This window comes from Ceratotherium simum, chromosome 26, assembly GCF_057802395.1.
Source record: "Ceratotherium simum simum isolate JZ-2026a chromosome 26, ASM5780239v1, whole genome shotgun sequence".
Lineage (NCBI taxonomy): Eukaryota > Metazoa > Chordata > Mammalia > Perissodactyla > Rhinocerotidae > Ceratotherium > Ceratotherium simum.
Window position 1 is genome coordinate 38,194,542 of NC_141925.1, and position 16,662 is coordinate 38,211,203.

At 47.6% G+C, this 16,662-nt stretch overlaps 1 protein-coding gene across 13 annotated transcripts in view; it reads left to right on the top strand.

The window, feature by feature from the left end:
* Positions 1-16,395, top strand: part of TRRAP (transformation/transcription domain associated protein) — a 118,434-nt gene extending 102,039 nt beyond the window's left edge. For all 13 annotated transcript variants that reach the window (XM_087417555.1, XM_014795616.2, XM_087417560.1 and 10 more), the window contains 6 exons: positions 3,271-3,496; positions 5,028-5,245; positions 6,722-6,906; positions 10,944-11,147; positions 11,236-11,430; positions 15,263-16,395. In XM_087417555.1, the coding sequence (XP_087273681.1) occupies positions 3,271-3,496; positions 5,028-5,245; positions 6,722-6,906; positions 10,944-11,147; positions 11,236-11,430; positions 15,263-15,547 (1,313 nt within the window). In that variant the 3' untranslated portion in view covers positions 15,548-16,395. The remainder of the gene's footprint in view (positions 1-3,270; positions 3,497-5,027; positions 5,246-6,721; positions 6,907-10,943; positions 11,148-11,235; positions 11,431-15,262) is intronic.
* The last annotated feature ends 267 nt before the right edge of the window (positions 16,396-16,662 follow it).

Below are 16,662 nucleotides of genomic sequence, written 5' to 3' on the forward strand. Positions count from 1 at the left end.
CCTTGGGGAAAGCACTCTGAAAAATAAAATATGAGTCATGCCCTCTCATGTCTTTTACCCTGAAGTGCTTCCATCATCCTAGATTTTTGCTTTGTGAAGTTCACGTGACGTGTGGTGTGACACCTTTCTCTGAAAAAGCAGGAGTCTGAGATGCACTTTTTGTGGAAGCCATCATATTTCACTTAAAAGAAGTGATATTCAGTATGTCTTGATCTTAAAATACCCAGATCATTAAATCAAATAGAGAATTAGAAGTTGGAAAATCTAGATCATCTGGATTTTGATGTTAAAAAGATGACAAAAACTGAAACTTGAAAGAAGACAGCTGTGAGGCTCACACTGGAGTGGGTTTCAGAGCTCTCCAGCTGTCCCGGTCGTCTGTGCCCGGGAAGGGCCCTCTCCCTGTTTCAGCACCGTGTTCTCGTCTGCAGAGAGAAGGAGGGTTATACTTCATGCTCCAGCAACATCTCGTGTGTTGGCTGTTGACGAGGAGCCTGTGAGGAGGTGAAAGGAAGTTCAGAAACAGTACATTGAATTGACCCCAGAGCGTGGAGACTGACTTGGTGCAGGTGCTTGTATAGGGATGTTTATAAAGCCACTTGATTTGTGATAGCCCCAAACTGGAAACCACCTGAATGCCCCTCGGAGGAGAATGGATGAACAGTCTGGTACTTTGATGCTCATATGAAACGAATAAAAGGACTTAACTATTGATACAGCGCCTTGGATGAACCTCAAAGAAATTACACTGAGTGCAAAAAGCCAATCTCGAAAGGACACCTACTGCGTGATTCTTGTGTATGAAGCATTTGTGAGATAACATCCTAACAGAGATGGAGAAGGGATTAGCGGTGGCTGGGCCTCAGGGGTGCGGGGAGGAGGAGGTGGGGCTCTGAGGGGTGATACGCAGGTCTGTGGTGTCAGGCAGGAGAACGTCGTGGTTGTAGTGCTGGCTTTGCAGCACTACCTGTGTGACGATGCATAGAGACACGCACTTGCAGAGCACACCTGTAACTGACGAAACCTGAATCAGCCCTGTGGATTGTGCCAGTGCCAATTTCTTGATTTGGGGAAGGGGTGTCTGGCTCTCCCTGTACATTTCTTTGCACACCTGTGAGTCTATATTTATTTCAAAATAAAAGTTAACAAAAAGAAACAAGAAAAAGAGATTGCATCGAGATCAGGCATGAGCCTGTAGCACCTTCCTGATCCAGAGTTGAGAAGAAAGGGCCCCTTGTGTGAAGCTGCCTACGTCCCTGCTGGGTGGCCTCTGTCACAGCTCTGCTCTGAAGTGTGGGGGAGTTCCACCTCCTCTTGCATTGGTGCATGAAGACCTCTCCAGCCACCTGCTCACGTGAAGTGGTGCTGAAGTTAAAGGGAAACCAGTAAATGCCATGAAAAAAACTCAAGAATATACATTGACTTTCATAAAACTGACTACAACTGTGTACATTAGACTCACCCATGGGCGTGATGATTGGGACTGTCGGGCTAGCCAGGTATTCTACCAAGCGCCCCGTTCATGCTCCCTCGTTAAATTTAACCCTTATGGGTTGGTGCTGTTCATCAGTCCTCTTCCTGTTTTATGGATGAGAAAAATGAGGCTCGGAGAGGTTAAATAACGTGCTTAAAGTTACGGAGCTGGGAAGTGGACGAGCTGGGCTTTAAACCCAGGTCTGCCCTGCTTCCCCGGCTGGGCTCAAAAGTGCAAACCACACAGTGAGCGTCAGCTTCCTTAGGGGGTAGACTCTGGAGTCGGCTCCTCACCATAGTTACCTCAGAAATCATGTACCCTGCCCATGAGATATGGCACACAGGGTTTCATGTCCGCCAGGTCTCCTTTGACCAGGTCTGACAGCCTGATTTTTCTCCGGCGTTTGGACTAGATCACTTTCTGGGTTGAGCCCCAGATAGTGCAGCTCTGTTTAGGGGCCGTTTTGTGGGAAGCGTGTGGTGGAGTGGTGTGTGGTGTGTTTGCGAGCGCGCAGAGTTGACTTAGTGTGGCTTAAACAGCACCTGGCAGAGCGCCCGAGGTTGTGGCTGGGGAGAGCAGAGGACGGGTTCCCACCTGGACAGCCACATCCCCTCAGGCGCCTCCTGTGTCGGTGTTGAATGAGCCTTCACCAGTTCCTGGTTCCACATTCACGTTGGTGACCCCTCAGTCGCTTTCTCTGCATTTAGCTCCAGTCCAACCTGCAGCAGCCCTGGAGAAGGGGGGCTGGGGCGGGGGCAAGTCTTTGCTGAGTCTGCAGGAGGCTCTGCCCCAGGCAAGGCGGTGGGATGAGGGGACAGGAGTGTGGACAGGGCTCCGCGCCTTCCAGGGCAGCCCTGCCCGGGCTTACCCCACACGACTAACTCTGGGCAAACAGGAGTGTGGGAGAGCGTTCAAAAGAGGCGCCGGAGAGACCGCGCACCTTCGAGACCTTCAGCTCATGTGTAGAGGTGCCTCTGCCGCGTCACGCAGCCAGCGTTTCGTTTGGCCACAGGATAGTTGGTCCTTGTCACCGTGAGGACAGTGCCCCCTGTGGCTCCCATGGGGTCTATGTCTCAAACAGAAATGGTTGGGCTTACCCTGACCAGGCTCCGGCAAGCTGGGCGATGAGAGTCCCTTCCACCACTGGCGCTAATCTGGGTGGGAATTGAGGTTCGTTCAAAAGACTTTTCAATTTAATTGACCTTTTAATATTGACTCTCAAAATCTGAGATCTACAGTAATCAGTTTTTTAATTGCTTAAGCAAAAACTGCATGTTTTCCATTTTTGTCATTTTGATTTTTTGCCTTAACTCCTGATGAGCTGAGTTATACTGTAGTATTCTCCTAGATATTTTTTTTCTCGCCTTTAGCTTCAGGTTGACTTTTGTGTTGGCTTTTGACTCAGGGAGGGGCCTTAGTTTCTCGGTGTGATGCTTGCTCTCCGAGGCGGGGCTGCCGTCGGGTGTTGATCTCTACGCCTGGTGCCTTTTATGCAGGAACCTCCTGAGGCCCTGCGTGCGCCTCAGCGCGTCATTTCCTGAGAGGAGCTGGGATTGGGGGTGGGCTTTCTCCTCCTCCAGTCCCAGACAGTGGGTGAGACCTCCCACCCAAGGGCTCCTCTTGGTCTTTCAGGCCTCAGCTTACCCTTTAAAGAGCAAGAGGGACTTGCAGCGCTGTGCTCCCGGCTAGGTATAAAGCGTGCCGGGTTCCTAGCTGGGAGGTGCTTGAGTAGTGATTTTATAGTGAATTAGAAATAACCCAGATGACTAAAAATGTTTTTTAATCTTATTTTGAAGATTTTGACTTCAGTGTTCCAGGATCCATGAAGCTTCATAATCTTATTTCTAAGTTGAAAAAGTGGATCAAAATCCTGGAGGCTAAAACCAAGCAACTTCCAAAATTCTTCCTCATAGAAGAAAAGTGCCGGTTTTTGAGCAATTTCTCAGCACAGACAGCTGAAGTAGAAATTCCTGGAGAATTTCTGATGCCAAAGCCGACACATTATTATATCAAGATTGCTCGGTAAGTGAGCCTGACCTGGCCCCTGATTGCTAATAGTCATGCCCCCGGGCACACAGAGCCGCGTGAGGGTGATTGCTAATAGTCATGCCCCCGGGCACACAGAGCCGCGTGAGGGGCCTCCAGCGCAGACCCAGGGCAGCGTTTCAGATGGTAATTCTCTGCTCTGTGCTCTCCTGTCCCCTGAAATGAGAGAGCACAAGGTTGGTCCTGGAGTTGAGTGATCAAGCACCTTAAAGGGTCTGGTCTAACTGACGGTTAAATGTCTCGTTTGCAGCAAGTTATGTCTGTTTTCAAATGATCCTTTTCTGAATCCTCATAGAATGTACAAAATAAAAAGTTTCCCAGTCTTTTATAAACTCTGAAAGCGCGGTATTCAAAACAGAATCGGACGACTGTATGGCATCTCATTTGAAATGTCAGAGGAGCTATGAATAGGCTTCCCTTAACAAATGGGTGTTTCATTTTTATTTCTAAATCAGACACGGTGCTCTGCTTTTCCATACGTCCAGAATTCCGTGTCCCTTTCCTCGGAATCTGACTTGTGTCCTGGCCAGCCCTCCCTCCTCCCTGACTTCCATCGTGGCCAAGGGCCCCCCGCAGCGAGAAGGCGAAGGCTCGCACCCCCGGGCCCCTGCTCCTCGCTGCCGCAGTGTCACACGGGGCTGTCCTGCTGCCGACGTTCAGTCCCCGGTCCCTCCCAGCTCTGCTGCTGGGAGACTCAGAGCCGTCTCGCAGCCCATCTCCAGCTGTTCAGGTTGGGCAGCGGCGGGATTATTTGGACTCCAGCTCCATCTTCTCTTCCACCGTCTTTTTTCTCTTTGCCGCAGTTTCTTCTCTTGTGTTGTAAGATACTGCTGCACTGTTTATACCTTGTCAGAACTGGGTGGGCGTAAACAAACCAGCAGATGACTGCTGTAACTGCACAGTCTGTTTTTCCATGACAGGTTTTTTTTTTCTAATTTTTCTTTTATTGGTGAGGAAGATTCACCCTGCGCTAACATCCGTTGCCAATATTCCACTTTTTTCTCCCTTCTCCCCAAACCCCCAGTACGTAGCTGTGTGTCATAGTCGTAGAGTTGTAGCTCTTCTATATGGGACGCCGTCTCAGCATGGCCTGATGAGTAGGGAGTAGGTCCGTGCCCAAGATCCAAACCGGCAAACCCCAGGCCGCAGAAGCGGAAGCGGAACGCGCGAATTTAATGGCTAGGCCGCTGTGCCGGCCCTCTTTTTTTTTATTTGTTTTTTGCTTGAGGAAGATTAGCCCTGAGCTAACATGCGTGCCAGTCTTCCTCTTCGGTGTATGTGGGATGCCTCCACAGCATGGCTGATGAGTGGAGTAGGTCCACACTTGGGATCCGAACCCGCGAACCCAGGCCGCCAGAGCAGAGCGCGCAGAACTTGAACCACTCGGCCACGGGACCAGCCCTCCATGACAGTTCTGACTACCATTTTTGTAAAGCTCCATTTTCTTAAAGAAAAGGATTGGAAATTGAGATTCAGGGAGTTGGTGTTTGCTTGCTTGTTTCGGTAGGTTCATGCCGAGGGTGGAAATTGTGCAGAAGCACAACACCGCTGCCAGGAGACTGTACATCCGTGGGCACAACGGCAAGATCTACCCGTATCTCGTCATGAACGACGCCTGCCTGACGGAGTCGCGCAGGGAGGAGCGTGTGCTGCAGCTGCTCCGCCTACTCAACCCCTGTCTGGAGAAGAGGAAGGAAACCACAAAGAGGCACTTATTTTTCACAGGTACAAGAGCCGCACTTTGGGGGTGACCCAGCAACACACATGAGCCTTGGAGGTTTTCCTGTGTGCCATCTGCTAGCAACTGGGGATGCCCTGAGCTAAGCCAAGCAAGGAAGGCCTTGGAATGAGGCACAGGGCCCCCAGACAGGGACTCTGCTCCTGGAGGAAGCTCCTCGCCAGCTCTTGCGCCCCTCAATGCAAGACGGGTGCTTCCGGTGTTTGTTTGGGAAAGGAGACCTGTGTGTGTGCGCACTGCCATCTTGATTTCCCAAGGAATCTTCCCGTGCTCTGGCCAAAGCTGGGCTGAGCAGAGGGCTCGTTGTGGGTGTGTGAACAGCACACTTCAGTTTTAAGTGAGGTCTCTGAACTCCTCCTGGACCCCACACTGCAGTACGTGGGCACTGCCTGAGCTTGCCTTCCTGGAGTGAAGTGCAAGACTCGGGAACATCGAGAAGCCCCATGTAGGCCACAGAAATCTTGGTCAAGTGGCAACCAGCCACCCCTGAGTGAGCCCTTTCCATACTGAGTTGTTGTGGGTGATTCGTGAGTGACCCATATCTGTCTGTAATAGGGGCATAGATGACACGTCTATACTCCCACCCAGAGAAGAGAACCATTGTTAAAACATTTTAGCATTTAGTCCCTGAGGTTAGGAGACCGTTGCAATGCATATTATCTAGTCCTGTATAGACCTTTCTTCTGATAGCCAAAGTGTAATCCAGCTCACTTTGACCTAAAATCTCTTACCCTTAAGTTCAGTATCGCCCAAAATAAGTAGATTAAAAAAACAAGTCTGTAGAAAGCTGTATGCATTTTAACGTGTACGTAACATGATCTGTAGTGTTGATCCCAGCTGTGGGTATTAGATTGTTCTTTACTTCTTACAAAGAAACAGACTCTTGGTTAGCACCAAATGGTGTTCCTAATATATGCCCTGGAGTCCTTTGGGAATTTCTTTATGGATTGAAGCCATGGCAGCAAGCCACTGTCTGTGGTTTAACTGACATTAGACTGAACTAACTCTCTGTTCATGAGAAGTCAGCGGCGTCTGTGTGTGCCCCATGCCAACACTCAGTCCGTGTGCAGGTGGTCAGAGTGGCCTAGAGACCGGCCGGTGCAGACTCAGTGTCACAGCTGCCACTTGCTGGCTCAGCAGCACCAGTGCCGTTGGGAGAGTCTCTTTATTTTTTATATTTTAAGATTGCCTTCTAAAGAATTTCTGTTCCTCTGTGTCTTAAGCACAGGGTGATGGGCAGCTCCAGCTCCGTCCCCCAGTAGATGGGGCTTCATGCCATGTGCTGGATCAACACGTGGTGTGTGACCAGAGTTCTCCCAGCTCTCGCTCGGTACACGCTTTCTCTGCTCACGAAGAGCCCAGGCAGCTCTGCTCCCGAGATGTCCCTGAAGGTGAAGTCAAGTGCGGCCCTGTGGTTATTCGCTCACAATCTGCCCCCCATTTCTCTTCCCCTTTCTCCTCAGTTCCACGAGTTGTGGCAGTGTCCCCACAGATGCGCCTCGTGGAAGACAACCCCTCTTCTCTTTCCCTCGTGGAGATCTACAAGCAGCGCTGCGCCAAGAAGGGCATCGAGCACGACAACCCCATCTCCCGTTACTATGACAGACTGGCCACGGTGCAGGCACGAGGGACCCAAGCCAGCCACCAGGTACTGAATCGGACAGTCAGGAGGGCAAGCTGCTGCCTGAGGCCTCAGGTGCGGCTGCGTCCATGACAAGGGTGCTTAGAAGAGTAGCGGGGGTTGAGAGGTACCTTTCTCCCTGAGTGACTGCGGAGATGGTAGAAACAAGGTGGCCATGGACTTTAGTGAAGTGACATTTGCCACAGACTGTTTGTTATAACAGGACAAAGAGGTGAGTTTTCAGCTGTGAGAGGTTCATAATCCTTTACCTGCACCTACAAAGAAGCTCAGAAATTAGGATTTTAAAAATAACTTTATGGCCAACTCATTTGGCGGCCAAACCGGGTCTAAGTGATATGAGGCTGTTCATCCACGTCATGTTCATGTGTATCTGGCCTGCTATGGGGCATGAGGTAGTGCAGGGTCTGTAGTGGGTGTGCTTTCTAAAGTACAGAAGGTGGCGGACCCCGAAACACGTCAGGCTCAGCTGTTTTGGTTGCCTCAGGTGGGAGCACGGTGCCCACCGCAGGAGTCCTGGACAACTCTGGCCTGCACACGTCAGGTGGGCAAAGGTCCCACTCCACCCGCAGATTCCTGCCCTTGGTGGAACGCAGGGCAGGTGTGGTCTCTGGATGAGAAGGTTTTGTGCGGGATTGTGGGCATCACATGAGGAAGGTACTTTGGCCTGCTCCCCAGATGCCACTGTGGTCCTTTCTGCGCTTCCCAAGAGGGCCTCACGGTTTCTAGGAGAGATGCTACAGAGCTGGGAGCCATCGCCTTGCCTCCCTTCCCCCAGGGACTCATTTCGGTTAGTCTGGGTCCTGGAGGACTTTGTTCTGTTTAGGAAGATGGAGCCCGCAGGGTGCTCATTTCACCCGCCGTGGCTGTGCTCAGGGCACAGGCAGGGCCTGAGGCGGTCCAGGCTGCAGGGTCTGGTGCAGCCTCCAAGCTTTGTGCTGGCAAAGCATGTGGAACCCCTCTATTCTGACTAGCCTCTGTGGACAGCTTGTCACCTCCTCTGGGAATCAGTGTCAACAGGCTTCATTGGGATGTGGGTCACTCCTGGTCACTCTGGACCATGGGCAGTTTTTAGGGGTTTGTGGGAGATGCACGGATTGTATTCCTAAGGCTACATTTACCTCTGCCAGTGTGGGGGTCGGTGACTTCTATTTGCAGATACATGCCCACACCAGAATTCCCCTATTGATTTATAAACAGTGTGTGCCACTGATGAAGCTGGTGATTAGTCCAGCTTAGAAACTGCTAGGGTCCTGCTGGGCCAGCTAGAGATGCTGACAATGATATAAAACAATCCCAGCCTCGTGCCCTCTTCTTACTCTTTGTACCCTAGTTTGTTTTATTATTAACTCTGCTCCTTCATCCTTGGCAATTTTTTATAACACCTTTATTGAGATATAATTCAAACGTCATAAAATTCACCCTTTAAAATGGAAGATTCCGTGTCTTCAGTATATTCACAGAGTTGTGCAGTCATCGCCACTATCTATCTTTAAAATGTTTCGTTACCCCAGAAAGAAACCTCACACCCATTGTTAGTCACTCCTTATTCCTCTCTTCCTCTAGCCCCTGACCACCACAGATCTTTCTTCTGTATGAATTTGCTTATGCTGGACATATCATATGAATGGAGTCATACCATATGTGGTCTTCTGTGGCTGGCTTCTTTCATTTAGCATGATGTTTTCAAGGTTTATCCATTCTGTAGCATATATCAGTAGTTTGTTCTTTTTATTGCTGAATAACATTCCCTTGTATGAATACACCACATTTAATTTATCCATTCATCAGTTGATGGACTTTTGGATTGTTTATACTTTTTGACTATTATGACTAACGCTCCTGTGAATGCTCATGTACATGTTTTTGTATGGGCATACGTTTTCATTTCTTTCGGATATATACCTAGGAGTAGAATTGCTGGGTTATATTGCTGGGTTATATGGTAACTCTTTTGTTTAACGTTTTGATGAACTGCCAAACGTTTTCCAAAGTGACGGCAGTGTATGAGGTCATTTCTCCACATTCTTGTCAACACTTATTATCTGTCTTTTTGATTATAGCCATCCTAGTGGGTGTGAAGTGCTACCTCATGTTGGTTGATAACTAGTGTTATTGAGCATCTTTCCATGTGCTCATTGGCTCTTTGTGTATTTTCTTTGGAAAAATGTCTATTCAAGCCCTGTGCTCATTTTTAAATTGGGTGATTTGTCTTTTTATTGTTGGTTCTAAGAATTCTTTATATGTTCTGGATGTAAGTGACTTGATACAAATGACTTCACTTTCTTTCCTGTGTATTGACCATGTTTTCCTGATTCTTTGTGTGTCTCATAACTTTTTGGTGAAAACTGGGTGTTTTAATATCATATGGCAATGCTAGAAATCAGATTTTTCCCCCCAAGGTTTGTTGTTGTTGCTGTTTGTTTAGTGACTTTCTTGAACTAATTCTGTAAAGTCTGTATTTTTGTTATGTGCAGCCATTGAAGTCTCTGTTCAGTTATCTCAGTGGTCAACTAGTGATTTGACAGAGATTTTCTTAAATGCCTTGAACCAATAAGTCTTCTACCTTTTTTGAGGGCCTGTGTGTGTGTTGGGGCATGCCTTCTACATGCCAGGAAGTTTACAACTCTGCCTTAGCCTTCACTTCCTGCTTGTGCAGAGTCTCAAGGTCAACCAGAAGTGAGAGCATAGGGCCTTCTGAGGTTTTCCATGAGCATGGCCTTCTAGATTCCCAGGAATATGTTGGAGCTTTTCAAAGCCCCTTCTGTCCTCTCATTTCCCAGCTCTTCCTCTTGTTTGGCCAATCTCTTGTGCACTCCAGCTGGTATCACTGCCTCAGCACCTGCGATGTTAAACGGTTGTTGCTGATTGTTTTCAACAAACTCCCTTCAAAGAGGATGTTCCTCACTGAGTGAACTCTGAATTCAATTAGAGACAAGCCTGATAAATTTAGCTTTTTCCAGGAAGCTGCCAGACAGGTCAAATAGTGACAATTCTCTGGGAATGAAGCTTCTTTTGGGATCACCAAACTTATTCTGCCTGCTCCTGTGCTGTTAGGCTTCTAGTTTTTACAGCTGCCATGGTGGCAAGGCTGTTGGTTTTCAGGGCCACTGTGAAGCTGGGGAGAAGGGGATAGGAATAGGACAATTAAACTGCCACAAAGCTCGCTGTTCTCACCAAGACTCAGCCTTTTCTTCCTTGAATAAACGCTGCTTAGATTGTTGCAAGCCTTTGTTTCAATTTCCAAAGTTATAGAAAAGTTTATTTTGATAATTTTTTGCTAGTATTCCTATTGCTTTTGTAGAAGAGCAGATTTTGGAAGTCCTCACTCTGCTATCTCAGAAGTTTTTCTTTCCATTTTACAGATGAGGAAATGAACAGCAACTGAATGTGTGATTGATGATCTGCATGGTCCTTGGTGCTTAGGGCCTGCATTCTAGTGGTTATTCAGAGCACCTGGGTAGGACTTAGCCTATAACAGACCTTGTGCCTTTTCCACTTGGACTAACAGCAACTAAATTAACTCAATCAAGTTGAAGCCATCTCTAAATTTATGATGTTTGAAATAGTCTTGTGAGTCTTCCAGTACAGAACTCAGTTTAAAGTGTAACATCTGCTCTAATTTTACACCAGCTCCTTCAGTTTATAAAATTTTGTCTTTAATGTGAAGTGGTGGTGTTGATCCCCAACTATTCTTTTGTCCTTTTTGTTAACTGGCCTGGTATATTCTGTAGTTAGCAAGTTATAGTATTCAGATGTTTACCTAAACTTCTGGTAGCACAGCTACTACACTTCCTATAATGAGGCTTTTATCCAGACAGCTCTGTGTTGCTTTGAGCACCGGACATGGGACCCTTCCCCGTGGGAAACTGACCAACCTTGTGCATCCCCATGTTTAGTCAAATGACATTGCATATATGTCAACATATTTGTCAACAAAATTGACTCTATTGGTGCTAAGTAAGAAATTACAATTTGAGAGGTTTCCTTTTGAAAAAAAATAAGTGAATTAGATGGCAGAGTCATGTAGTGATACATCATTTCAGGTCCTTCGAGACATCCTCAAGGAAGTTCAGAGTAACATGGTGCCACGCAGCATGCTTAAAGAGTGGGCTCTGCACACATTCCCCAATGCCACAGACTACTGGACCTTCCGGAAGATGTTCACCATCCAGCTCGCACTGATTGGCTTTGCAGAATTCGTCTTGCATTTAAATAGACTCAACCCCGAGATGTTACAGATTGCTCAGGTAATTTGGTATGAATAGCCAAACCCTCTTCTTTAGACATCTGCATTCTGCTATTTAAGTTCCTAAAATGTATCCCTCTGAAATTCAGGACACTGGCAAACTGAATGTTGCCTACTTTCGATTCGATATAAACGATGCGACTGGAGACTTAGATGCCAACCGTCCTGTCCCTTTTCGCCTCACACCCAACATTTCTGAATTTCTGACCACCATCGGTGTCTCGGGCCCACTGACTGCCTCCATGATTGCTGTCGCCCGGTGCTTCGCCCAGCCCAACTTTAAGGTAGGTCATGGGGTCGTCTTGTGGAAGGCACAGACCATGGTTACTCGGTACACCTTGTGGCCCCACAGGAACTGCTGGTCTGCTGACAAGGAGGGAGAGAGCGGGTAGAAGAGCCTCTTATTGCTGTACAATGAAAGTTTATTTATTTGGGGGTTTTAATATGTTCTCTGTCCAGAAGTGTTTAGGATGCTGAGGAACCCAGTTTACACAAAGGAATCTAGGAGCCTCTATTGGATAATCTTCCCCAAATGTTACCGTTCCATGTCAGTTTTGTTTATTCCATTTTGTAGCTACCTTCCGTTCCCATGTTGCAAAACCTCTCTGCTCTCCAAGGGCAGAAGTGTTCTCTGTAGGACGCACGTGTTTTACTAGGGCTGTAGTGACGGGTCCTCAGTGAACGTGACATGTGAGGCACATACTCTCCTCCAGTGACACGAGGTGTGACAAAATGCCCTTGGCCAGTGAAGGTGTGTGACAGCTCTGCCTACAGTGACAGGACAGCAGCTGCCCTGCCACTTCTGGCACCTGCCCTGTGCCCAGCACGGCACTGGCTGCTTTGATGGATTCTTGTCAGATTCTCCCAGCGGTTGTACAGATGGGGGAGCTGAGGCCAGGGCAGGTGAGGGCATGGCAGAGGTCATACAGCTGGGGATTCAAATCTGGTTCATTCTGACTCTGAGCCTGTCTCTTCACCACTCAGATGATTCTCTCTCCACCCGTGGAGACTAAACACAGAATACTTTATTTTTCTTTTAAGTAATGAGACCAGTTATATCTGTCCTTTGTGTTTTTTTCCCCAGATGAGCAGTTTGTATCTAGAGAAGCTTCAGACACCAATTGTTTCCAAAAACATCTACTCAGGGCAGTTTTAAGTTATTGAATAAACTCCTGACTGTGAACAAGGACTTCGCATTATACACACATCTTGCTGTTTTTAATGTTAGTTGCACATATCCCTCTATTGGGAATGCTCTTGGGGAAAAGTGTCTATATGCATGTAAACTTCTATAAACATAAGTAAAATAAAGAGCCTCTAGGTTTCCTCTCGAGTAAGGGGTGTGTGCTCCAGTGCAGTGACTAGCAGTTCATTATATTACCCACTTTGCCTTGAGGCTTGAAATACGAAGTTCTCGTTTAGATAGAAATGTTACATTTCTGGAAACAATCGTAGGATAATCCTTAGAATGGCATTTAGTTTAAACTTTAATTTAATTAAAACTTTGAGGAAGAATGAAGAAGTGCTTCTTTTTTTTTTAATTGAGGTCATATTGGCTTATAACATTGTATAAATTTCAGGTATACATTATTGTATTTCATTTTCTGTATAGACTACATCGTGTTTAGCACCAGTAGTCTAGTTTTTATCCCTCACCATATATATGTGCCCCTTTATCTCTTTTGCCCTCCCCCACCTCTGGTCACCACTAATCTGTTCTCCTTGTCTATGTGTTTGTTTTCTTCCACATATGAGTGAAATCATAACAGTATTTATCTTTCTCTGTCTGGCTTATTTCACTTAAGCATAATACCCTCAAGGTCCATGTGTGTTGTCGCAAATGGCACGATTTTTGTCTTTTTTATGGCTGAGTAGTATTCCGTTGTGTATATGTACCACATCTTCTTTATCAGGTCATCCATTGATGGGCACCTCGGTTGCTTCCACATCTTGGCTATAGTGAATAATGCTGCAGTGAACATAGGGGTGCATAAATCTCTTTGAATCGTTGATTTCATGTTCTTTGCATAAGTACCTAGACGTGGGATAGCTGGATCATATGGTGTTTCTTTTTTTGTTGTTTTGTTTTTGGTGAGGAAGATTAGCTCTGAGCTAACAGCTATTGCCAGTCCTCCTCTTTTTGCTGAGGAAGATTGGTCCTGGGCTAACATCCCTGCACATCTTCCTCTACTTTATATGTGGGACACCTGCCACAGCGTGGCTTGATAAGCAGTGTGTAGGTCCACGCCCGGGTTCTGAACCTGTGAACCCTGGACTGCTGAAGTATAGTGCGCAAACTTAACCACTACACCACCAGGCTGGCCCCATATGGTATGTCTATTTTTAATATTTTGAGAAATCTCCATACTGTTTTGCATAGTGGCTGCACCAGTTTGCATTCCCGCCAGCAGTATGAGAGGGTTTCCTTTTCTCCACATCTTCGCCAACACTTATTATTTCTTGTCTTGTTAATTATAGCCATTCTGACGAGTGTGAGGGGATATCTCATTGTAGTTTTGATTTGCGTTTCCCTAATAATTAGTGATGTGGAACATCTTTTCATGTGCCTGTTGGCTATCTATGTATCTTCTTTGGAAAAATGTCTATTCATATCCTCTGCCCGTTTTTTGATTTGGTTGTTCATTTTTTTCTTGTTGAGTTGTATGAGTTCTTTATATATTTTGGAAATTAACCTTTTGTCAGATATATGATTTGCAAATATTTTTTTCCCAGTTGGTGAGTTTTTTCGTTTTGTTAATGGTTTCCTTTGCCGTGCAGAAGCTTTTTAGTCTGATGTCCCGTTTATTTTTTCCTGTGTAAAGGCTGTCCATGTTTTAAAGGTCTGTTACACCTTGGAGTAATACCCTGCGTTATTCTTTGCATAGACTGTGCTGGTGTAAATGGGGAAGAATTGGCCTTCTCCAAACTCTGGGCCCAAATTCTTTCATAGCCTAAATATAGTGAATGACTTTAAGTTCACCTAAAATGTAGACCATTCTGTATGGGAATGTCTTCTAAAAACACATTCTGTTGGTACCAAGTAAGGCAGAATAAAACCCTCAACATATTAGTCTGAAGTTACTTTTAAACAGTCCTGGTACCTAAAATGAAAGTGTTCTGTATACCCTGAATGTGACAGTGGACCAGGGTGGCCCCTCCTCTAGGACTTGGGTCCCCTGCCCACTCAGGCACAGCTCTCCGCATCAAGCGGTAGTCTCAGCAGTGTTCCCCTCTCTTCTAGACCCGTTATATTTAACTCTTAATCTTCACATAATTTGGGGGGACAGGCTCTATTACTATGCCCTGTGTATAAATGGGGAAACTGAGGCACAGTGGGCTCAGTAACTCTCCTGAGGTCACCCAGGTAGGAAGTGGTAGAGCTGGGGCCAGCACCTAGAGTGGCTGCTGGGACCACATGGAGGCCGGGGGTGGCTCTCCTGATCCTCCAGCACGGCCAGGCGGACGCCCTCTGCTCAGACCTTCGCATGGTGTTCCCTTGGCCTGAGAAGCACATCCTGCCGCACCCACATGCTTTGCGCCCTCGATTCCTTCCCATCTGCACCCCAGTGTGACCTTGTCACCAGCCCCCTCTGAGAAGCCTTCTGAGCCCTCCTTGCTTGCTGTTTCTCCACAGTGCCCATCTCCACCTGGCATGATATTCATTTCTTTGTTGGGACGAAAGCCCCTTAAGGGCAGGGGGTGTTGGTGGTCCTGTTTTGTTCACTCTTAGCTGCAGTGCCAGGAGCAGCCGGCCTGACCAGGCCCTCGACGGGTGCTTGAAGGCATGGAGTAGAACAGACGAATAAACAAATGGGGCGCAGTCAGCAGCGTGACGGCAGCCGGTTCCATTGGCTGTGTGTGCCCTGGCTCTGTTGAAGAGCAGACAGAGATGCTGTGCCTTGAAGCTGAGGTTTTCTGGCCGCTGCTCCGCGTGGAGGCAGTAGTTTACACTCCGAGTGGCTTCCCCAGCGCACCTGCAGGGCACACGCCCCGGCCCTGGTGCTGAGGCTACCTGGGTCCCCACGGCCTGCTGTGCCAAGCTCAGTCTGGTTGGGAAGCTGCCCGTCAGGGTTGTTCTTGGTTAAACAGGGGTTGTCTCATTCTCTCCTCGTGCAGGTGGACGGCATCCTGAAAACTGTGCTTCGGGACGAGATCATCGCTTGGCACAAAAAAACACAGGAGGACACATCCTCTCCTCTCTCAGCTGCGGGGCAGCCCGAGAACATGGACAGCCAGCAGCTGGTCTCCCTGGTTCAGAAAGCAGTCACCGCCATCATGACCCGTCTGCACAACCTCGCCCAGTTTGAAGGTGGGGAGAGCAAAGTGAATACCCTGGTGGCCGCCGCAAACAGCCTGGACAACCTGTGTCGCATGGACCCCGCCTGGCACCCGTGGCTGTGACCGCAGCTGCACCCGCCACCCAGAATGTGAAGGGCCCCTCCCGGGCTCTGAGCCCACTGGCTTTTATGACTCCTCTCGGCCTTGCTCATGTCGTTTACAGAAGTCCTGCAGATGTACTGTCGCAGTTACTTTCCTGATAGTGTGTGTGTGAAAGACGGCGAACTTAGTTTTAGAGGGAGCTAAACTGTTAGGATGGTGAGGCGATTGGAAATGGCAGAGCTGAAACTTCTTCTAAGCTTTTAAAATAACCTTTTAAGAAACCAGAATTCCCCGGTCTGGAATTTGTGAATTTTTTTAATTGTATTCCCCGCTCTGTGAATGTGCAGATTGAACTGTAGAGAACAATTCCCTGTTGTCTGTTTTTAACTCTTTCAGCAGTAACGCCTCAGAGCTTCGTGCTTTTGTACAGACCTTTGTAACAAGTGTACAGGAAACCCGCTTTGCTAGAGAAACAGGAAATTATGAACCAATCGTGCTGATTTTTCTCTGAACACAGACTTTTGTGCTGTGTGTGACCAGCCCTGGGAATCTCACTGAGCGTCTGCTATGGACCAGCGGAGCCTCAGCTGCTCGGATGTGGATCCCCCGGGAGAAACAGCTGGGGGAGGCGGCAGGCGCCTCTGATGCTCCTTATCAGCTGGCTCTTCGGATGTCTTCTAGACGTTTACTATCATTGTACCTGAAAAATTCACTCTTTCCTTCCTAATTTAAAAAGAAGCAACAGCAACGAAAGTTTGTTCGTTAACTCCAGTCTGTTATGTTCACATTTTTATAAATATGAGCATTGAGAATGTTCTATCTAAATTTGTACAGCGTGATTTTTTTAGAATAAATATTTTATAAAAGGATGTGTTGTCCCTTATGTGTTAAAATGCTTGTTTCCTCCGCCTGTGAGGTGTTTCCTCTGCCTGAGCGTCCCTCTGCCCCTCAGAGACCAGAGGTCCCCAGGCCAGTGTGGGCCAGCTCATTGTGGCTTCATGGTGACGGATTCGTGCTGCCTGGGCAGAGTCTCAGCCTGGTCCGGGTCTGAAGCAGACACGCTGTGTGTTCTGTGAAGGTGACGAGGGATGCTGGTCCTGACTTGGATGGCGTGACAGCGTGCCCAGGAATCGGTC